Below are 22,849 nucleotides of genomic sequence, written 5' to 3'. Positions count from 1 at the left end.
TCTTGGTCCAAGTGAGCAAGCGTGTGTTTTCGTGAGTGTTTTTTCAATACTATTTTAGAAGATTGTATATATTTATTACTAAATTTTTGAGAGGATTGTTAGGTCCTCTGAATTTGAGGTTGGTGGGACTTCTGTTGGGTCAAAACAAAGCACCGGTCACCAAATGTTGGCCCAGCCCAGTATGCGTAGAAATCAGGCCCATACCCCACGATGGCGGCAACATGAAGCCCGGCCAAATTTGAAGCTAAGTTTTTATGGACAACATTGTAAATATCCAGTAATAGAGATTTAAAATTTAGTCTCCCTTTATTTTATGCAGCTTGCAGTGAAAAATCAGAACACAAAGTAGCAGCTCGGTGCATCTACAGTAACCGCTCAGCTCAGCCCGAGCAGACCTTGTCCATGAACCGCTTCACAACCCGGATCATCTCCTCCACCGGCTCGCTCCACGGGCGGAGCGAGAAGAAGGCGTGCCCCTGCCCCGGGAACTCGACGGCCTCCACCGGCTTCCCCATCTCCTCCATCCTCCGCACGTACTCCACGTTCCTGTCCCGCAGCATGTCGTCGCCGGCCACGACGACCAGCGTCGGCCCCACGTCAACTCGGTCCAGCCCCGGCGCCGCGTCCGGCGAGAACGGGTTCAAGAACGGGTGGTCCGCTGTGGCGCCGGCGGGGAGCGACAGCCGGACGTACCGCCCCGACATGTCGCGGTTCAGGAACGCGCCGTCGGGGCATGCCAGCTCGGAGGGCGTCGGCTCGCCGCCGCCGGTGAAGAACGGCATGAGCGGGACGAAGCCGCGGAGCCGCACGGGGTGGAGCGGCGCGCCGGAGGAAAAGCGGACGTTCATGTGGTGCGCGAGGACGCCGCCCGCCGACTCGCCGGCGACGAGGACTCTGCCCGCGTCGGCGTGGGCGGCGAGCCAGGGGTCGGCACCGGCGGCGATGCTGTCGCGGAGCCAGAGGAGGACCGCGGCCGCGTCGTCGATGGCGGCGGGGAGGCGGTGCTCGGGGGCGAGGCGGTAGTCGGCGGAGACGAGGACAGCGGAAAGACCGGCGGCGAGTCGGCTGCACGCCGCGTGGAAGATCGGCCACGCGTAGGAGCCGATGCAGAAGCCGCCGCCGTGGAAGTAGACCACGACGGGGAGCTTCATGTCCCGGCCGCCGGCGGCTGCCGCGGCGGCGGGCATGTAGATGCGGAGGCCCAGGCCATGCGCCGCGTCGTAGACGGTGTCCTTCCACTCGACGGACGGGTCGGCGCGGACGCCCTCGGTGTCGCCGGCGATCGGCGGCGTGGACCGGACGACGGTACCGTCGCTGAGCACGCGGAGCGCGCCGCGGCAGTCCTCGACGACGCGCGGCGGCGCGTCGCCTTCCATGCTGATGAGAAGCAGCAATCCAAAGCGTAGTGTCTAGATTCTAGCTGCTATGCGAACGCGATGTGTCTTCCTTTTCAATCCAACAAGCGCACGACACTGGCCATTTCTTTCCTGCGTTTTTCAAAAAAGCTTAAAGGCATTCGGCACAGACTTCAACACAAAAAGTACGAGCAGAGTGACTTCGAACCACCTTCTTCTTCGTCGAGCTACGGACGTCAAGATGATTTTAGCTAGATTTCAAACCGAAAATGGTGAGCCGAATTGAGCGCGAGGTTGGAACTAGACATGGTCACATGATCAGACAAGCAACTGCCAACCGCCGTGATCTGATGGGAACGCTTTGAGCTTATCTTCGTTGCAGTGACCGACGAGCATTCGACACGCGGAGGAGACAGTGACGTGTCATCCTCCGTGGCACGGATTGTGCTTATCACGTGTGGAAAATCTCACTTCGCGGGTAGGAGAAGTCCACGGCGGCTGATCGACGCACGGCTCTCTGACTAGCCTAGTGTCGCTGACCGGTGGGTCCGGTAGTCCAGTCCAAGTCAACGAAATAAAGGCAAGGGCATCCTTGCGAGTCCATGCCTGGCTATTTATCGGCCGTAATGCTCGGTCACACTCCTGTACGTGTTCACTGTTCAGTAGCCAACTTGTCATGTCGTCGGCGGTTCCAGCAAGCTCGGCGGCAGCGCCACATGTCGTCGAGGACTGCCTCGGCCTCGTCCAGCTGCTCAGCGACGGCACGGTGAGGCGGTCCACGGACTATTCGGTGTTCCCGCTCGTGGGCGGCGTGCCGCCGCCGGACCTGCCCGTGGAGTGGAAGGACGTCGTCTACGACGGCGCGCACGGCCTCCGGCTCCGCATGTACCGGCTCTCCACCGCCGGCGCTGGCGGCGGGGTGGAGGAGAAGAAGCTGCCGGTGCTCGTGTACTTCCACGGCGGCGGCTTCTGCGTCGCCAGCTTCGAGGTGATCAACTTCCACGCCGGCGCGCTCCGCCTCGCCGCCGAGCTGCCCGCCGTCGTGCTCTCCGCCGACTACCGCCTCGCGCCAGAGCACCGCCTCCCCGCCGCGCTCGACGACGCCGAGTCCGTCTTCTCCTGGCTCCGCTCCCAGGCCGCCGCCGGCGGCGGCGCCGACCCGTGGCTCGTCGAGTCGGCCGACTTCCGCCGGGTGTTCGTCACCTGCGACTCGGCCGGCGGCAACATCGCGCACCACATCTCTGTGCGCCACGGGTCCGGGGAGCTCCCACTCACCCCGCTCCGGCTCGCCGGCTGCGTGATGCTCTGGCCCTACTTCGGCGGCGAGGAGCTGACGCCGTCCGAGGCGGCGTCCCCGCCCGGCGAGCCCATGGGCATGGCGCTGTTCGACCAGTTGTGGCGCCTGGCGCTGCCGGCGGGCGCCACCAAGGACCACCCGATCGCGAACCCGCTCGCGCGGGGGAGCGTCCCGTTCGGCGACCTCGGCGGCGACTTCCCGCCGGTGCTCGTCCTCGACCCCGACCAGGACGTGCTCCACGACCGCGTCGGGGAGTACGTCGCGAGGCTGAGGGCGGCCGGCAAGGAGGTCGAGCTCGTCGTGTTCGAGGGGCAGGGGCACGCCTTCTTCGTCACGGAGCCGTGCGGGGAGGCCTCGGACGAGCTGATCCGGGTCATTAGGCGGTTCGTGCACAGTGGTTAATAATTGGTGAATGAATCAGAAAATTAAAAGGCTGTGTTATGCAAATAATATTTGTCACTGTACGAAATAAATGGAGGCACTATATGCTGGGTGATTGTCTTTTTTCATAAACAAATATAATTCAACAACTAGAGACGCCTACTCCCTCCGTCCTACAAAGACAGTTCATTTAGAAAATTTTAGACAAGATAGTAAAAATACTAGAAGTTCAAAGCACCCCTAATAACTCTTCTTAATCGGATGGATTGCCGAGTATAATTAATTATGCATGCACGCTTACAGTAATTGTCGGATCTATTAACCTTCCTTATTTAGCGAGTCTAGATCGGGCATCGATGATTGGAGTAATTGATCGATTCGTTCACTGAGCCAGAAGGTATTATAAAGACCTTTGTTGGATGGTCTGAAAGTTATATAAACACTATTTTTAGAACAAGTTTTGGAGACTAAACAAATAGTCTTTTGGGATGGAGGAAGTAATTAATTAGAAATTTAGAATCATACGACTGAGATGACAGCGAGTGGTGTCCTGATGTCTGTTACTTGACTGACTGAGGATGATAGAGACAGGTTGCTATTGCAATGGCTAGGGATGCAAGTTTTCAGTTGAGATTTAGAAGATGGCATATACATATTACAACAGTATCGGATGAACGCTATGTGTTGCATTCATTTATTTAAGACGTTTAGATGGGGCTGATCAATGCCTTTTTTTTGTAATGAAATGCACAAACAATATGTGGTAAAAATTCCGCATGTCTAATTTCTTGCCCCAATAAGATTATAGTCGTTATCCTGTAACACAACTTCCTTTTTCTTCTTTGACAAATTACAGAACATTTACCGATTTACGTGTAATTTTCAAGTGAATTTTACTGGATCTTATGATAGGTACACTGACAGAACTCGATGCGATCTTACTGTAGCTAGTCCGACAAAAACCAGAACCATAGATTGTAACCCAGCAATTAATAACCTCAATAACAATGAACAAGCCAATAGCGATGTAAAATAGACCTCTTCCGCAACAGTGACGGCTCCCGGAGACCCGCCTTCGCGGCACGGTGCCGCCGCCAGGCGTGCCTCGGCCTTGAGCTCTCCGTGCTCATCCTCGTCCTCGCGCGGCTCGTCGTCAGCATCGTCGTGCAGCCCCTGCGGAGGCGCGTCCTCTTGGGGCTGGAGATCTGGAAGTGTTGTGTCATGGTCACCGCCGAGAAGACCACCTCCTCAGCCAGTGGCTCGTCACGCTCATCGCCTTCGTCATCGAGCGCAACTTCCTACTGCGCACCAAGGTGCTGTACTTCGTCTTCAAGCTGGGCGGCCATGCCGTTGGCAAGCTCGAGCTGGGCAGCCATGGTGCAGGCAAAGCTCGCATTGGGCGGCTATGGCCCAGGCAAGCTCGAGCTCCTCTCCATCCTGGGATTGACCTTGGGTGATGATGCTCGTCCAATGCTAGAAGATACTGTCGAGGCAAAAAGAAAAAAAGAAACGATAGGCACCGAGAATGACAAGTGGGACCCTCTAATGGATATGGTTATGGAAATAAAAAATATTTCATCAATAAATAGTCATATCCGAAGATGAGAAAAGTCATATCCGAAGATGAGAAACGTGTGGAGAATGAGGATACCATGAATACCATTCGTACTAAGATAGCTGATGCTTTGGTTAGTGGGAGAAGATGATAGTAATGTTGAGGGATAGCATCATTATATAAGTCTTTTGATGAATATTGTTCTATTTATGTGGACCAATCACTTAAATGGATGAAGAACATATAAATTTTATTTTTTTTCGTTCTAAAATACTCATTTATGAGAATTGGTGAACCCAATATTTTGTTACGAACAATTTGCATATAAACAGACCCTCAGACCTTTAGGGACATTATATGTATTTCTTACACAGCCTACAGTTTCACAGTTGCTGTAACCAAACAGTCTTCTGCTTTTCCCACAGCTACTTTCTCACAACTGCTTTTCTACAGCCTACAGCTCACAGGAGCTTTTTCCAAAAGCCACAGCCCAATCAAAAACACCCTAGAGCAAAAGCAGCTTTTAACCTAAAGCATATGTGGCTTTTAGGTCCTTTGGTTAGCTTTTAACTTAAAAGTAGGTTGGAAAGCCCAACCAAAGGCACCCTTACCGCTGTATGTTTTGGCTTTGGTACACAGAAATATTCCTTCTTTCTTAAGAAAAATTCATCCAAACCAAACACAATCTCTTCAAGCACCAATAAACAAAAATGTAGATGTAACATAGGTATACAAATGATAGATATGAACTTTGTTCAAAGGATCCACGGTTTGAGAGATTAAGGGTTCTGAAGATTTGATTATGAACTGAATATGAGTTTCAGTTACAGATACTGAATTGAGAATCTGCCCAAGTCTCCAAACAGCACAAAGTTCAAAACTTTGTGCTTCAATTAAAATACACAAATTCCATTTTCTGTGAACCGAATCAAGTCCAAAGTGTTCTATACACATTATACTCAAACTCTTAGTAGAATATTTTCCAAAGTTGTTATATAAAATCCTTTGAAACAGCACTCAAACATGGGTACTTGACCACATTTGACTCCTCTTTCCAAATCAAGTTTAAATTTAAAAATTCAAACTGGATTTGAATTTATTCCACTCCATTTGTCACATTTGATCCAAATTCACCTTTTTTACTTAATTTGACCATGGTTGACTTAGTCAACTCTCTAATTCAACCTTGTTTGACCAAGTCTTCTTTTCTGTATGTCTCCTTTTCTTTTCTCTTTTCCTTTTTATTTCTCCTCATTAGTGCTTAAGTAAGGTTTAATTTATAGTAAACACCATTGGTGTTACAAGAAGCAGCGTACAACGCAGGGAATCAGAAGTGCACAGGCTAAAATGGAGTCCAAGGGCAAGGGCAAGGCTGAATTGAGAGGTACAGATTGCAAATTTTCATTTTAGCATTTTTTATTTGAAATCAAATCATTAGGCATTCATTTTAATTTCCTTTTCGTTTTGGTCAATCGGTGGTTGTGCATTTCAAGTGTTGTTTCCTAAATGTTTGATCATCTCTGGACCTGCAGCTATTATCTCCTAAATGTTTGATCATCGAGCTTGCAATTTATTCCGCCCTTCACTGTTTCGTGCTATTATAATGAAAAGGATATCTTTTTGGTTACTTTCAATTTTTTATTTTGTCAGACCTTCAATTTATTCCGTACTCCTAAATTTGTTCCATCTTCGACCACTGGTTGTGTTCCAGCATCATAACCGGCTCAATGGATTCACAGCTACAAACTGGATGTGTAGTTATGATGCCAACCATATAAATTACCCACCTATGCTAGAGGTGGAAAATTTCGATATAGAATTAGGAGTTACTTTATACTATTATTATAATGAGGCCATTATTATAATGAGGGATGTGATTAAATTTTTAGAAAACATAATAGATCCAATGGCTATTATGATTAGAGTCTAGTGGATTGACGCTTGGATGTTTCTGATTTTAATTTTGTGGAAATTTATAAGATTTATCTATTTTTCTAGAGCACATCGCGAGGATTTAGGAGCCTCCAATTAGTAATAGTGTAATATACTAGCACTTCATTACAATACCAAATTAAAACATATATATTGATCACAATACAATATGTAGAAATAATGTAACATTACATCTGAATATCGAGTCTCGACAATATTATAGGACCTCTAAATAGACTTGTTACAATTGATGATCTGATTACCAAGATGGAGTCACATGCTGCCGCAAGTTAACAAATTCTGGTATATGAAATGAACTCAACATACACAAACAACTGCAGACAACGCACCACGATGAAGAATCCGAAACAAGGAGGAAACAGTAGTTCCAAACATAGGAGGCTCTACTAAACCACGCCAACAGAAGTAGGAGCAACGCCGTCGTCCTCACCTGGCCTACTGAGGATCCCAGCATGGAAGAGCAACACCCAGAGCAGAGTTATCAGCTCGCCACCCCTGGCGATGGCCTCCGAATGACCTTTTTGGTTGTCGGATGGCGCGACATACACGATCATCTCCGACCAAAATTCAGCCAGTAACTTCCACAACGCCGTATCGTCCTCACCTTCGACCACCAGCGCCAACAACTGCTTTCCAAGCCTAGCGCCTTCCTTGAGCACTTCATGCTTCGCATCTGCACTCAGCACTTCGATCAGCTGTTGGCAATTTGCTTCTGGCGTCAGTGAGTCTCCTGCTGTGCAGCCGGCAAGTACACGCTCAACATCCTTCTTGACATCCTCGTACAGGCTCCTGCTCCATGCATCATCATCAGGGAGTAACTCAGGGCACCATGTCACAAGGTAAGCACAGTACCTTGATAGGTGAGTGGCAACGATCTTATAATCCGTGTTCGGAATTGGAGAAGAGGAACCTTGTTGTTGATCAAGCCGGTGTGGGTACCTGACCTCGAGGATTATTGTGGCGATGTGCCATGTCAGTATGGTATAAGACACACTCTTGTTGTTGCAAGCCCAGAGGAGCCTTTCACCAACTTGGCCCCGGCAGCGGAGAGATGCTGTGCCATTGCTAAGGTCTCTATTTCTAGTGCTTCTTACAACTTCCATGATGCAAACCTTCACTGCTGCAGGCACATTGACCTTCCTCTTGTGGTCTGGTAAGTTGAGGAGACGCCTGAGAAGTACAGGCACGGTTGTTCTCGGGCAAATCTCCAGCATAGTGCACTGACCTATTTTCTCATCCCAATGCTTCATCAGCTTGCATCGACAACGCAGCAGAAGGCCAATCCATTTCTTCTTGAGAAGTGAATGCTGTGAAGAGGCATGGTTTACAAGGTGGCAGGTGACGGCAACTTTAGTCCAGTTGGAGTAGATGTAGGTAGCTATGTCCCTCACCTCAGACATCATGACTAACACCGAAAGCAAAATTAATGGCACCAGATCGAAGTTGTAGTTCCCATATTCTGTATCCATGGGCTTGCTCATCAGAGGTCCTCGAATGCAAAAAACAGTGCACTCAATCTGAGGTCCGCTGGCTGAATCATCCAGCAACGACAGGACTTCCACAAGCGTTACTGCGATCATCAATACACAACAGTAAGCTATGCTCAGTAGTGAGATCAAGATACCGGCAACGGGCAACCAATACTTGGAATAGGAGATCGGGAGGGATGAATAATAATAATCATGAAGGAAAGAAAGCTCATCCGAAATGACCAAAAACACCCTATCATGTTCGCCATCCTTCAGCAATAAGCTCCAGAAAAAACTGAAGGTGCCCTTAGAGGCAGCAGTTCTGACCTTGTACCTTGCAAATCGGCACCGCAACAACTTGAACAGTGCAAATGACAAGCATAAGTCTTTTTGGTTTCAGTGTTGATGTTGGAAGCACGTTATCCATCCTCCAAACTCTATCAATAGTCACCAGGCCATTATTATGCGAAGTTGTCCATGAGTCATCCTTGAACACATACCCAAGAGGCTGCTTCTCCACGTGTCTTTTCTCTTCTCCCATAACCAGCAGCGGGGGAGGTGCATCCTCAGCTACCATTGGTTCACCATCGTGACTTGTTTCTTGTAACGATTGTTGCTTCATGTATCCAAAAATAAGATGGGGATTGCGTCCGAGACCAAAGGATTGTCGCGCCTTTTCATATGCATAATATTTCAATACCATTTTGGCAAACGTGAGAGCAAAAGGTGTGGCTTCAAAGGCACCAATAATTAGTACCGTGATGTCATTTGTGCGAGCGGCGGGAATGACATTGCTGATACCAAGGTAAAAGATCCAGACACCCTGAACAAGCAGCTCAAATGGAGGACCTACGTTTCCACCTTCTCTATCATCGACAGCAACTACTGCACTGGTATTGATCATGATGATCTGAACAAGGGATGCCCATATTAGAATCAGGACCGATAGTCCTTTTGGGCCGCAGTCTGCAATCAAATGAGTGGCCTCATCATGCCTATGTATGCTGTGGTCACTGTTCCCGGTGCGCATGGAGACAACAGTGGAGACGACAGGCAAGAATAGGGTCGTGGCTCCGAGGAAGATAAACCTGGTGTAGCGGTGGTGGCGGTAGCGCTGGCCGTAGATGCCTATCCCTGCTATGACTCCAGCCAGGACGGCACTGGTGAGCAGGAGTGAGTTCATAAGCCATATGTTCTCTCCCAAGCTCTTGTGGAATGAGGACGCCATATCAGCCTCGCATGTAATCCTAGCGGAGCATTTGCCCAGTGCAGCGTAGACGCAGTCGTCTATGGTGTAATTCCTTCCAGCCATGGGCCAGCTGATTTAATTCACATATGTCAAGATTAGAGCAAGTTGTTGGTACAAGCACACAAATTAAGGAACTAATCACACTGGAATGGAAACTAAGGCATATAAGGTGTTCAACATATGGGATCAGTATCACTGCTTGCTAGCATCATGCAATCTCTGCTAAATTCTAAACAGAACACAGAAATGCACAGAAATATTTTACCGTAAGGCGGAGATCTAGTTGACTGACGCCAGTTCGATACGGCTGCCTGCCCGCTCTCGGAATAATGTGTTTGCTTATGGATGGTTAGTGCTCAATCCTGCAGTTTCATCTTCCCAAGTACGTTGGGTTTCCTCCATATGTTTTTTTTTTTCTGAATGCGCTTGCTTTTTCCTGCTCCCTATCTTTGCTTTTGATGCTTAGGCCCCGTTTTCTTCCACTGACTTATTTTTAGCAACCGTCACATCGAATGTTTAGATACTAATTAGGAGTATTAAACGTAGACTATTTACAAAACCCATTACACAAGACGAATCTAAACAGCGAGATGAATCTATTAAGCCTAATTAGTCCATGATTTGACAATCGTGTTGCTACAGTAATCATTTGATAATGATGGGATTAATTAGGCTTAATTAGCCTTAATCGATCCCTCTTACCGTTCAGTTTTGTATTATGTAATGGGTTTTGTAAATAGTCTACGTTTAATACTCCTAATTAATATCTAAACATTCGATGTGACACGTGCTAAAAATAAGTTAGTGGAAGAAAATACCTCCTTATTATATGGTTGCTCGCGAATATGTTCCTTTCTTTTCCAAAGCTGTGCCCGTCGTAGTCATAAAGTTAGAAGTGCAATTAACGATAGATGTGTGTAATTATTAAACAAAACATAATATATTATTGAATGTCTACTTTTATCAATGATGATTACCAGGGGTGGCCCAAGGCTACTCGGGTTCCAGCGCCACATCTGCAAGAGGATAGTTGTTTTAATCCATAGTTGGAACATCGTTTGCCGGAGACAGCAAGGGAAATGTCTTAGTCTCTGCTCGGGCTCCATACAATACAATCTGTGGATCCACCATTAATGATTAGGGTATACCATATGGTCTCAGATATTTTTTATTTTTATGAGTATTTTTTGGATTTACTTTTTTTTTATAACGGCCTTTGAAATGAATATCCAATTAGTAATAGTAAAGTAATCTCCTTATTACTGCCTTTTATTACTGCCTAGGGCATCTAGATTAAGCCTAAAATATTTTCTGTTATGGCAATGATGATAGTCTCCTTGCCAAAAGGTACCTTGACTGCCTTTAGGTATTTTTGTTTCAAGTCAAAAGATCCGTTGTAGATAGACGAAATGCACGCACATGGTCACTTCTTTAGCTTAATTAATTTGATTGTTCAGTTAACTTAATTAATTTGCTTGTTAGAATAAGGCCACGTTAATATTTCCACTTCTCCGCCAATGGTAAGTTTTAAAGAAGCAAATAAAAAAAGAACACGTAGCTAAAAAGGAGTCCTGTGTGCAAATGCATTTTTTTATTTTAGAAAAAGGAAATTGTTTCCAACCTCTGCAACCGCACACAACAAAGTTTTTACATCATTCTCAGCACCAAAACTATAATAAAATTGGAACAAATGCATGACGGTGGGGGACTCAAAAGCACAAAACAAAGCTTTTCCTTTTTTGCTCGTCTTCCTTCGTCCTTTCATCTTCGGTTTCACCGACAGAAGCGTATGTTCTACGGAACGCGTTTTTATTTGGTTGTTAATATGGTGGTGGGTTTTGTTGCTCTTTGGAGTCATGGAGAGAATACGGAAACAGTCGGAACTCAACAAGATAATCCATCTGAGCTTTTGAATCGAGAAAAATGGAATTCTTCACAGGATGATCGATAAATCAGCTTGTCCACAAAGGAAAAAAAAACTAATCACACATACAAAAACACGAGTCACAGGATGATCGATAAATTAGCTTGTCGATAAATTGTTTCCTTGTTCTTTACTTAGTGCCCAGATCGCTGCAATTAATCTTTCGCAGACTGAGCGAGACACAAAACTGTCATCGCCACCTGGAAGGTGGGGCTGTGGGGGCGATCATGCCACCACGCAGTTCCCTTCTCCTTTTCAGATCGATCGGACCCTTTGGCTGCATCTGTGTGCCATGATCTTGATTCTAGCAATAGCATGTGGGTTTTCCTTTTTCTCTTTGATTCGATCCTTTTTCTTCTTTCTCTGCCTTCATTTACATCCATTTATTTGCAGTTCCTTTAATTTGAACTGTTGCAGAACTGCATGTCACTCCCAGTTGCTCAAGAATCAGTTGTGCCCAGTATGGCATTCCCCTTCCGTTGCTGCATCTACTACACACAGGACGTCATGGCTGCCTGTATGAGCGACGAACTGATTGAATGTAAAAGGTCCAGGAAGAAGAAAGGAAACGTCAGGCTGCCAACCGTTACAAGGCCGAGTGTTCTTTGCATTGGGCCAATTGATTTGTTTGTTTTTTTTGCCCTGGTGCGTAATGGCCCAAAACACTAGCAGCCCAAAATCCACACGAGAGACCTAGCGCTTGTGCTCGTCGCAACCCTTAGCGCTTTGCCGATCACGGGTCACGGGCGACGTCGAGGCCCGAGGTCATGCTGCGACGGTGCGCCCGGCGAGATGCGACAGTGCGACGTACGGGTGCCGAAGTGCACCGTCGGCCGGCCGGCAACAGAAGAACGTACAGCGCAGGGAATCAGAAGTGCATAGGCTAAAATGGAGTCGAAGGGCAAGGGCAAGGCTAAATTGAGAGGAACAGATTGCAAATTTTCATTTTTAGCATTTTTTTTATTTGAAATCAAATCATTAGGCGTTCATTTTAAATTTTTTTCCGTTTGGTCAATCGGTGGTTGCGCACTTTCGTGTGTTGTTTCCTAAATGTTTGATCATCTCTTATTATAAATGTGTTGACGCCAGATTTTGACACGTATGGAATCGGCGTCAAGGAAGGAAAGGACTGGCCGATGCAGCAGATTAAAAGGTCACAATTGGGAATCGGCCAATTGGTGCTACAGTTGGGGATCGGCTGATTGACGCTACAGTATTTTGGCGGGCGGAGTTGGTAGAGATCGGCCGACTGGAAGGCTGGAGCGATTGGGCCAATATGGGCTTAAAGTGGATCAGAGAAAGAAGATAGAGAAAGATTGGTCCGCAGGAGTATAATAACCAACTCCGATACGAGTTGTGTTTGTAAATATTCGTTTTTGTTTAAGATTAGAGATAGATACTAGTCAGTTAGGAAGTTGGTTGTAACAGGCTATAAATAGCCACTTTTAGAGATTTGTAAACAACACATCAATCAATACAAACAAATCTACTTTTTCATCGCACTTTACTTTCAAGTCGGCGACTTCGCCAATACATTTCTTCTTTCACGAGTTCGTGCAGGTTGGCAGAGCTGCATCGACACAATCTCCGGCCGATTCTGTAAGTTCCGCTTATCGAGTAATATCTAAGCTTTAACTTCGGGCGCATCGCTGTCGTTTCGTTTAGATTTATTCACCAGTTATCGATATTTACTAGAATTATAGGTTTTATCTATTGTTCTAGTTTTATCACCAATTATCCAGCTTGAGATTTGAATTGTCGGCTTTGTTATTGTTATTTTCATTCATCATTATCATATAGCCGATTAGATCTATTTCAAGTGTTGCTTTCGTAGCTTTGTCTAGTTTACTCAAATAGTTTTCTTCGCAATTGCTACACGATCGTCGGCTGTATCATAGCCGATTGTCTTTTCATAGCAAATCGGCCGATTCGCTGATACGCTTCCTCGAGATCGGAACCTTAGCCGATCAGAACCCCTGGAATTTGACACGTTTCCTTCCTTGCCAATCAACAGGTCAGATTGGCTGGCAAGCCGCGCGAACCGCACCAGAGCGATCACCCGAACAGGAGCTAAATAGATTCTCCCGGGTCGTGTGTCCGACGCTAAGAGTCAATCGGCTGACTTTTAGCGCCAACAAAATGTTTGATCATCGTGCTTGCAATTTATTCCGTCCTTCACTGTTTCGTGCTATTACAATGAAAAGGATATCTTTTTGGTTACTTTCAATTTTTTATTTCGTCAGACCTTAAATTTATTCCATACTCCTAAATTTGTTCCATCCTCCACCACTAGTTGTGTTCCAGCATTATAACCAGCTCAATGGATTTACAACTACAAACTGGATGTGTTGTTATGATGCCAATCATATAAATTACCCACCTATGCTAGAGGTGGGTAATTTCGATATAGAATTAGGAGTTACTTTATACCATTATTATAAGGAGGGATGTGATTAATTTTTTAGTAAACATAATAGATCCAATAGCTATTATGATAAGAGTTTATTGGATTGGCGGTTGGATGTTTCGGATTTTAATTTTGTGGGAATTTATAAGATTTATCTATTTTTTCTAGATGATGAATCCGAAACAAGGAGGAAACAGTAGTTCCTAACGGAGACTCTACTTAAACCATGCCAGCAGAAGTAGGAGCAACGCCGTCGTCCTCACCTGGCCTACCGAGGATCCCAGCATGGAAGAGCAACACCCAGGTTGGAACTAGACATGGTCACATGATCAGACAAGCAACTGCCAACTGCACACGGCCGCCGTGATCTGATGGGAACGCTTTGACCAACAGTGGCCACTGCTCACTCCGAGCTTATCTTCGTTGCAGTGACCGACGAGCATTCGACACGTGGAGACAGTGACGTGTCATCCTCCGTGGCACGGATTGTGCTTGTCACGCGTGGAAAATCTCACTTCGCGGGTAGGAGAAGTCCACGGCGGCTGATCGACGCACGGCTCTCTGACTAGCCTAGTGTCGCTTACCGGTGGGTCCGGTAGTCAGTCCAAGTCAACGAAATAAAAGGCCAGGGCATCCTTGCGACCATGCCTGGCTATTTATCGGCCGTAAAGCTTCGTGACTTGCTCGGTCACACTCCTGTGTTCGCTGTTCAGTAGCCAACTTGTCATGTCGTCGGCCGTTCCAGCAAGCTCGGCGGCAGCGCCACATGTCGTCGAGGACTGCCTCGGCCTCGTCCAGCTGCTCAGCGACGGCACGGTGAGGCGGTCCACGGACTACTCGGTATTCCCGCTCGTGGGCGGCGTGCCGCCGCCGGACCTGCCCGTGGAGTGGAAGGACGTCGTCTACGACGGCGCGCACGGCCTCCGGCTCCGCATGTACCGGCTCTCCACCGCCGGCGCTGGCGGCGGGTTGGAGGAGAAGAAGCTGCCGGTGCTCGTGTACTTCCACGGCGGCGGCTTCTGCGTCGCCAGCTTCGAGGTGATCAACTTCCACGCCGGCGCGCTCCGCCTCGCCGCCGAGCTGCCCGCCGTCGTGCTCTCCGCCGACTACCGCCTCGCGCCCGAGCACCGCCTGCCCGCCGCGCTCGACGACGCCGAGTCCGTCTTCTCCTGGCTCCGCTCCCAGGCCACCGCCGCCGCGTCCGGCGCCGGCGCCGACCTGTGGCTCGCCGAGTCGGCCGACTTCCGCCGGGTGTTCGTCACCGGCGACTCGGCCGGCGGCAACATTGCGCACCACATCTCTGTGCGCCACGGGTCCGGGGAGCTCCCACTCACCCCGCTCCGGCTCGCCGGCTGCGTGATGCTCTGGCCCTACTTCGGCGGCGAGGAGCTGACGCCGTCCGAGGCGGCGTCCCAGCCCGGCGAGCCCATGGGCATGGCGCTGTTCGACCAGTTGTGGCGCCTGGCGCTGCCGGCGGGCGCCACCAAGGACCACCCGATCGCGAACCCGCTCGCGCCGGGGAGCGTCCCGTTCGGCGACCTCGGCGGCGACTTCCCGCCGGTGCTCGTCCTCGATCCCGACCAGGACGTGCTCCACGACCGCGTCGGGGAGTACGTCGCGAGGCTGAGGGCGGCCGGCAAGGAGGTCGAGCTCGTCGTGTTCGAGGGGCAGGGGCACGCCTTCTTCGTCACGGAGCCGTGCGGGGAGGCCTCGGACGAGCTGATCCGGGTTATTAGGCGGTTCGTGCACAGTGGTTAATAATTGGTGAATGAATCAGAAAATTAAAAGGCTGTGTGATGCAAATAATATTTGTCACTGTAAGAAATAAATGTAGGCACTATATGCTGGGTGATTGCCTTTTTTCATAAACAAATATAATTCAACAACTAGAGGCGCCTACTCGCTCCGTCCCACAAAGACGTTTAAAAAATTTTAGACAAGATAGTAGAAATACTAGAAGTTCAAAGTACCTCTAATAATTCTTCTTAATCGGATGGATTGCCAAGTATAATTAATTATGCATGCACGCTTATAGTAATTGTCGAACCTATTAGCCTTCCTTATTTAGCGAGTCTGGATCGGGCATCGATGATGGGAGTAATTGATCGATTCGTTCACTGGGCCAGAAGGTTTTATGAAGGCCTTTGTTGGATGGTCTGAAAGTTATAAAACACTCTTTATAGGACAAGTTTTGGAGACTAAACGAATAGTCTTTTGGGACAGAGGGAGTAATTAATTAGAAATTTAGAATCATACGGCTAAGATGATAGCGAGTGGTGGTGCATTCCTGATGTCTGTTACTTGATGCACTGAGGATGATAGAGACAGGTTGCTATTGCAATGACTAGGGATGTAAGTTTTTAGTTGAGATTTAGAAGATGGCAGATACATATTACAACAGTATCAGATGAACGCTATGTGTTGCATTCATTTATTTAAAACGTTTAGATGGGGCTGATCAATGCCTTTTTTTGGCAATGAAATGTGCAAACAATATGTGGTAAAAATTCGGCATGTCTAATTTCTTGCCCCAGTAAAATTATAGTCGTTATCCTGTAACACAACTTCCTTTTTCTTCTTTGACAAAATACAGAACATTTGCCGATTTGCGTGTAATTTCAAGTGAATTTTACTAGATCTTATGATCGGTACACTGAAAGAAGTCGATGCAATCTTACTGTAGCTGGTCCGACAAAAACCAGAACCATAGATTGTAACCCAGCAATAACCTCAATAACAATGAAGAAGCCAATAGCGATGTAAAATAGACCTATCTACAACAGCGGCACTACGAGACCTGCCTTCCTCTAAACCTTGTAGCTCAGATCTTCTGCACTGACAATAAACTACCCATATCTTTTCCAGATACCATTTTTCTTAATGATGCATTGCTGACGATGGATTGTAGCTCGGATGGATTGCCGACCACAAGGAGGACCTCTTCCGCAACAGGGACGGCTCCCGGAGACCCGCCTTCGCGGCACGGTGCCACCGCCAGGCGCGCCTCGGCCTTGAGCTCTCCGTGCTCGTCCTCGTCCTCGCGCTGCTCGTCGTCAGCGTCGTCGTGCGGCCCCTGCGGGGGGCGCATCCTGTTGGGGCTGGAGATCTAGAAGTGTTGTGTCATGGTCACCGCCATCTTCTCCGGCCACCTTCTCCGGCCACCTTCTCAGCTAGTGGCTCGTCACGCTCATCGTCTTCACCGTCGAGCGCAACTTCCTACTGTGCACCAAGGTGTTGTACTTCGTCTTCAAGCTGGGCGGCCATGGCGTTGGCAAGCTCGAGCTGGGCAGCCATGGCGCAGGCAAAGCTCACATTGGGCGGCTATGGCCCAGGCAAGCTCAAGCTCCTCTCCATCCTGGGACTAAGCTTGGGAGACGATGCTCGTCCAATGCTAGAAGATACAGTCGAAGCAAAAAGAAAAAAAGAAACGATAGGCACCAACAATGATAATTGGGACCCACTAATGGATATGGTTATGGAAATAAAAAATATTTCGTCAATAAATAGTCATATCCGAAGACTCCGAAGATGAGAAACGTGTGGAGAATGATACCATGAATACCATTCGTACTACGATAGCTGATGCTTTGGTTAGTGTGAGAAGAGGACAGTAATGTTGAGGGATAGCATCATTGTATAAGTCTTTTGATGAATATTGTTCTATTTATGTGGACCAATTACTTTGATGGATGAAGAACATATAAATTTTATTTTTTTTCTTTCTAAAGTACTCATTTACATGCAAATTAGTAAACACAATATTTTGTTACGAACAATTTGCATATAAACAGACCCTCAAACCTTTAGGGACATTATATGTATTTCTTACACAACCTACAGTTTCACAGTCTGCTTTTCCCACAGCTACTTTCTCACAACTGCTTTTCTACAGCCTACAGCTCACAACAGCTTTTCCAAAAGCCACAGCCCAATCAAACACACCCTAGAGCAAAAGCAGCTTTTAACCTAAACTATATGTGGTTTTTAGGTCCTTTGGTTGGCTTTTGACTTGCAAAAGTAGGTTGGAAAGTCCAACCAAAGGCACCCTTACCGTTGTATGTTTTGGCTTCGGTACACAGAAACATTCCTTATTTCTTAAGATAAATTCATCCGAACCAAACACAATCTCTTCAAGCACCAATAAACAAAAATGTAGATGTAACATAGGTATACAAATGATAGATATGAACTTTGTTCAAAGGATCCACGGTTTGAGAGATTAAGAGTTCTGAAGATTTGATTATGAACTGAATATGAGTTTCAGTTACAGACACTGAATTGAGAATCTGCCTAAGTCTCCAAACAGCACATAGTTCAAACTTTGAGCCTCAATTAAATTACCCAAATTCCATTTTCTGTGAACCACATCAAGTCCAAATTGTTCTATACACATTATACTCAAACTCTTAGTAGAATATTTTCCAAAGTTGTTATATAAAATCCTTTTGAAACAGCACTCAAACATGGGTACTTGACCACATTTGACTCCTCTTTCCAAATCAAGTTTAAATTTAAAAATTCAAACTGGATTTGAATTTAATCCACTCCATTTGTCACAATTGATCCAAATTCACCTTTTTGACTTAATTTGACCATGGTTGACTTAGTCAAGTCTCTAATTCAACCTTGTTTGACCAAGTCTTCTTTTCTGTATTTCTCCTTTTCTTTTCTCTTTTCCTTTTTATTTCTCCTCATTAGTGCTTAAGTAAGGTTTAATTTATAGTAAACACCATTGGTGTTACAAGAAGCAGCGTACAACGCAGGGAATCCGAAGTGCACAGGCTAAAATGGAGTCCAAGGGTAAGGGCAAGGGCAAGGCTGAATTGAGAGGTACAAATTGCAAATTTTCATTTTTAGCATTTTTTATTTGAAATCAAATCATTAGGCATTCATTTTAATTTCCTTTTTGTTTTGGTCAATCGGTGGCTGTGCATTTCATGTGTTGTTTCCTAAATGTTTGATCATCTCTTGACCTGCAGCTATTATCTCCTAAATGTTTGATCATCGAGGTTGCAATTTATTCCGTCCTTCACTGTTTCGTGCTATTAATGAAAAGGATATCTTTTTGGTTACTTTCAATTTTTGATTTTGTCAGACCTTAAATTTATTCCGTACTCCTAAATTTGTTCCATCTTCTACCACTGGTTGTGTTCCAGCATCATAACCGGCTCAATAGATTCACAGCTACAAACTGGATGTATCGTTATGATGCCAACCATATAAATTACCCACCTATGCTAGAGGTGGGAAATTTCGATATAGAATTAGGAGTTACTTTATACTATTATTATAATGAGGCTATTATTATAATGAGGGATGTGATTATGTTTTTCGATAACATAATAGATCCGATGGCTATTACGATTAGAGTCTACTGGATTGACGGTTGGATGTTTCTAATTTTAATTTTGTGGGAATTTATAAGATTTATCTATTTTTCTAGAGCACATCGCGAGGATTTAGGAACCTCCAATTAGTAATAGTGTAATATACTAGCACTTCATTACAATACCAAATTGAAACATATATATTCATCACAATACAATACGTAGAAATATTTAACATTACATCTGAATATCGAGTCTCGACAATATTATAGGACCTCTAAATAGACTTGTTACAATTGATCATCTGATTACCAAGATGGAGTCACATGCTGCCACAAGTTAACAAATTCTGGTATATGAAATGAACTCAACGATGAAGAATCCGAAACAAGGAGGAAACAGTAGTTCCAAACATAGGAGACTCTACTAAACCACGCCAGCAGAAGTAGGAGCAACGCCATCGTCCTCACCTGGCCTACTAAGGATCCCAGCATGGAAGAGCAACACCCAGAGCAGAGTTATCAGCTCGCCACCCCTGGCGATGGCCTCCGAATGACCTTTGAGGTTGTCGGATGGCGCGACATACACGATCATCTCCGACCAAAATTCAGCCAGTAACTTCCACGCCGCTGTATCGTCCTCACCTTCGACCACCAGCGCCAACAACTGCTTTCCAAGCCTAGCGCCTTCCTTGAGCACTTCATGCTTCGCATCTGCACTCAGCACTTCGATCAGCTGTTGGCAATTTGCTTCTGGCGTCAGTGAGTCTCCTGCTGTGCAGCCGGCAAGTACACGCTCAACATCCTTCTTGACATCCTCGTACAGGCTCCTGCTCCATGCATCATCATCAGGGAGTAACTCAGGGCACCATGTCACAAGGTAAGCACAGTACCTTGATAGGTGAGTGGCAACGATCTTATAGTCCGTGTTCGGAATTGGAGAAGAAGAACCTTGTTGTTGATCAAGCCGGTGTGGGTACCTGACCTCGAGGATGCTTGTGGCGATGTGCCATGTCAGTATGGTATAAGACGTACTCTTGTTGTTGCAAGCCCAGAGGAGCACTTCACCAACTTGGCCCCGGCAGCGGAGAGATGCTGTGCCATTGCTAAGGTCTCCATTTCTAGTGCTTCTTACAACTTCCATGATGCAAACCTTCACTGCTGCAGGCACCTTGACCTTCCTCTTGTGGTCTGGTAAGTGGAGGAGACGCCTGAGAAGTACAGGCAGGGTTGTTCTCGGGCGAATCTCCAGCATAGTGCACTGGCCTATTTTCTCATCCCAATGCTTCATCAGCTTGCATCGACAACGCAGCAGAAGGCCAATCCATTTCTTCTTGAGAAGTGAATGCTGCGAAGAGGCATGGTTTACAAGGTGGCAGGTGACGGCAACTTTAGTCCAGTTGGAGTAGATGTAGGTAGCTATGTCCCTCACCTCAGACATCAAGACTAACACCGAAAGCAAAATTAATAGCACCGGACCAAGGTACCCATTCCCATAACCTTGGATGTACATGTCGCTCCTCAGTTTTCCTCGAATGCAAAAAAAATAGCATGCAAACGACTGAGGTCCGAATCCAACATCCAGCAACAGTTGGACTACCACAAGCGTTACTGTGATCATCGATGCACAACAGTAAGCTATGCTCAGTAGTGAGATCAAGATACCGGCAACGGGCAACCAATGCTTGGAATAGGAGATCGGGAGGGATGAATAATAATAATCATGAAGGAAAGAAACCTCATCCGAAATGACCAAAAAGACCCTATCATGTTCGCCATCCTTCAGCAATAAGCTCCAGAAAAAACTGAAGGTGCCCTTGGAGGCAGCAGTTCTGACCTTGTACCTTGCAAATCGGCACCGCAACAACTTGAACAATGCAAATGACAAGCATAAGTCTTTTTGTGGTTTCAGTGTTGATGTTGGAAGCACGTTATCCATCCTCCAAACTCTATCAATAGTCACCAGGCCATTGTTATGCGAAGTTGTCCATGAGTCATCCTTGACCACATACCCAAGAGGCTGCTTCTCCACGTGTCTTTTCTCTTCTCCCATAACCAGCAGCGGGGGAGGTGCATCCTCAGCTACCATTGGTTCACCATCGTGACTTGTTTCTTGTAACGATTGTTGCTTCATGTATCCAAATATAAGATGGGGATTGCGTCCGAGAGCAAAGGATTGTCGCGCCTTTTCATATGCATAATATTTCAATACCATTTTGGCACACGTGAGAGCAAAAGGTGTGGCTTCAAGGGCAAAAAGAATTAGCTCGATTTCAAATAATCCGTCAGCCATAGGAATGATATTGCTGATACCAAGGTAAAAGATCCAGACACCCTGAACAAGCAGCTCAAATGGAGGACCTACGTTTCCACCTTCTCTATCATCGACAGCAACTACTGCACTGGTATTGATCATGATGATCTGAACAAGGGATGCCCATATTACAATCAGGATCGACTGTGCTCTTGGTTGGCACTCTGCAATAAACCGAATGTCACCCCTGACTATGCTGTGGTTACTGTTCCCGGCGCCCATGGAGACAACAGTGGAGACGACAGGCAAGAACAGGGTCGTGGCTCCGAGGAAGATAAACCTGGTGAAGCGGTGGTGGCGGTAGCGCTGGCCGTAGATGCCTATCCCGACTATGACTCCAGCCAGGACGGCACTGATGAGCTGGAGTGAGTTCATAAGCCATATCTTCTCTCCAAAGCTCTTGTCCCATGAGGAGGCATCGCATGTAATCATAGAGGAGCATTGCTCCAGTGCATCGTAGGAGCAGTCTATGGTGGAATTCCCTCCAGCCATGGGCCAGCTGATTTAATTCCCATATGCCAAGATTAGATCAAGTTGTTGGTACAAGCACACAAAGGAACTAATCACACTGGAATGGAAACTAAGGCATATAAGGTGTTCAACGTATGGGATGACCGCTTACTAGCATCATGCAATCTCTGCTTAATTCTAAACAGAAAACAGAAATGCACAGAAATATTTTACCTGTAAGGAGGAGATCTAGCTGACTGACGCCAGTTCGATACGGCTGCCTGCGCGTGATGAGGGGAAGGAGGGGAGGCGCGTGTGAGCAGGGGAGGGAGGTGGGAGGGGAGGGTTAGATTGACAGCTACGTTCAGTTGCAACTGATCGAGTCAGTCCACGGCAAATATCTGCCAAGAAACGACGGGTTATGGCCATGCTCGTCGAACCATATCCCATCCTCTAGACTGCAAATGAAAATGAGAGGCCGGAGATGGAGATGCCTCTCTGATCTCTTTCTTGTTCGTAGGGTCTGAATGTGAGAAATTCTGAACTGACAGAGGCCCACATCATCATCAGTAGAAAAGGTCTCAGGAGAACTGACTGAATGAAGAGCTCAACTTTTAACCCCTTCTGGAAGACGAGTTATTGATGCATGATGGAGTAATGTATCGGTGGATAGACTGATGTTAACAGAGATGGAAGAGAAGAAGGCACGAGCTGATCGCATGATCCGAGGGAAGACGAAGTGGAGAAAGCAGACCGATTGTTTTAGATGGGTTCTGTTATTCAGAGCTCTGGAGTGACAGGAAGCAAAGATGTATGCAATGCACATCTAACCATATGGTCCACTTGGTACCCATGATGACTCAGCAATTCGGACAGATTGTCCTCTTCAAAGAAAACAATTGAATAGTCCAATGACGTCTTGGAAAAGAGCTGATAATCTGTCAAGTAATTTCTTTCTTCGAAAAGTATAACACGGTACCCTAGATGGGAACTGGTCCAAGTGGGCAAGCCGTGTGTTTTCGTGAGTGTTTTTCAATACTATTTTAGAGGATTACTAAATTTTTGAGGTTGGTGGGACTTCTGTTGGGTCAAAAAAAAGCACCTGTCACCAAATGTTGGCCCAGCCCAGTATGCGTAGAAATCAGACCCATACCCCACGATGGCGGCAA

The 22,849-nt window shown here is 46.7% G+C and overlaps 5 protein-coding genes across 7 annotated transcripts; 2 read left to right on the top strand and 3 right to left on the bottom strand.

The window, feature by feature from the left end:
• Positions 1–281: 281 nt before the first annotated feature.
• Positions 282–1,951, bottom strand: LOC101786104 (probable carboxylesterase 15). Its single transcript, XM_004955467.3, has 2 exons — positions 1,567–1,951; positions 282–1,487 (listed from the first exon to the last, which is right to left on the bottom strand). The coding sequence occupies exon 2, from the start codon at positions 1,374–1,376 to the stop codon at positions 381–383; it is 996 nt and encodes a 331-aa protein (XP_004955524.1). The 5' UTR covers positions 1,377–1,487; positions 1,567–1,951; the 3' UTR covers positions 282–380.
• A 35-nt stretch (positions 1,952–1,986) lies between these two features.
• Positions 1,987–3,182, top strand: LOC101786509 (probable carboxylesterase 15). The gene has a single exon (XM_004955468.3). It carries the CDS (start codon positions 2,032–2,034, stop codon positions 3,052–3,054), a length of 1,023 nt encoding a protein of 340 aa, XP_004955525.1. The 5' UTR covers positions 1,987–2,031; the 3' UTR covers positions 3,055–3,182.
• Positions 3,183–6,692: 3,510 nt separating this feature from the next.
• On the bottom strand, positions 6,693–8,139 carry LOC111256203. Its single transcript, XM_022823776.1, has 2 exons — positions 7,394–8,139; positions 6,693–7,330 (listed from the first exon to the last, which is right to left on the bottom strand). The coding sequence occupies exons 1-2, from the start codon at positions 8,119–8,121 to the stop codon at positions 6,928–6,930; spliced, it is 1,131 nt and encodes a 376-aa protein (XP_022679511.1). The 5' UTR covers positions 8,122–8,139; the 3' UTR covers positions 6,693–6,927.
• LOC101784241 lies at positions 6,716–22,423 on the bottom strand. Of its 3 annotated transcripts, none has more exons than XM_022823775.1 (3): positions 21,915–22,423; positions 21,339–21,729; positions 6,716–8,920 (listed from the first exon to the last, which is right to left on the bottom strand). In XM_022823775.1, exons 2-3 carry the CDS (start codon positions 21,720–21,722, stop codon positions 8,318–8,320), a joined length of 987 nt encoding a protein of 328 aa, XP_022679510.1. In that variant the 5' UTR covers positions 21,723–21,729; positions 21,915–22,423; the 3' UTR covers positions 6,716–8,317. The 3 variants fall into 3 exon arrangements, with proteins under 3 accessions (XP_022679510.1, XP_014660231.1, XP_004955519.1); XM_014804745.2 differs by lacking the exon at positions 6,716–8,920 and adding an exon at positions 19,076–19,746 and having other exon boundaries at positions 19,810–21,729; positions 21,915–22,103; XM_004955462.3 differs by lacking the exon at positions 6,716–8,920 and having other exon boundaries at positions 19,076–21,729; positions 21,915–22,101.
• Positions 14,257–15,476, top strand: LOC101785700 (probable carboxylesterase 15). The gene has a single exon (XM_004955466.3). The coding sequence runs from the start codon at positions 14,317–14,319 to the stop codon at positions 15,346–15,348; it is 1,032 nt and encodes a 343-aa protein (XP_004955523.1). The 5' UTR covers positions 14,257–14,316; the 3' UTR covers positions 15,349–15,476.
• Positions 22,424–22,849: the final 426 nt, after the last annotated feature.

This window comes from Setaria italica, chromosome II, assembly GCF_000263155.2.
Source record: "Setaria italica strain Yugu1 chromosome II, Setaria_italica_v2.0, whole genome shotgun sequence".
NCBI classification, from domain to species: domain Eukaryota; kingdom Viridiplantae; phylum Streptophyta; class Magnoliopsida; order Poales; family Poaceae; genus Setaria; species Setaria italica.
This window is presented reverse-complemented; position numbering and strand designations above follow the sequence as displayed.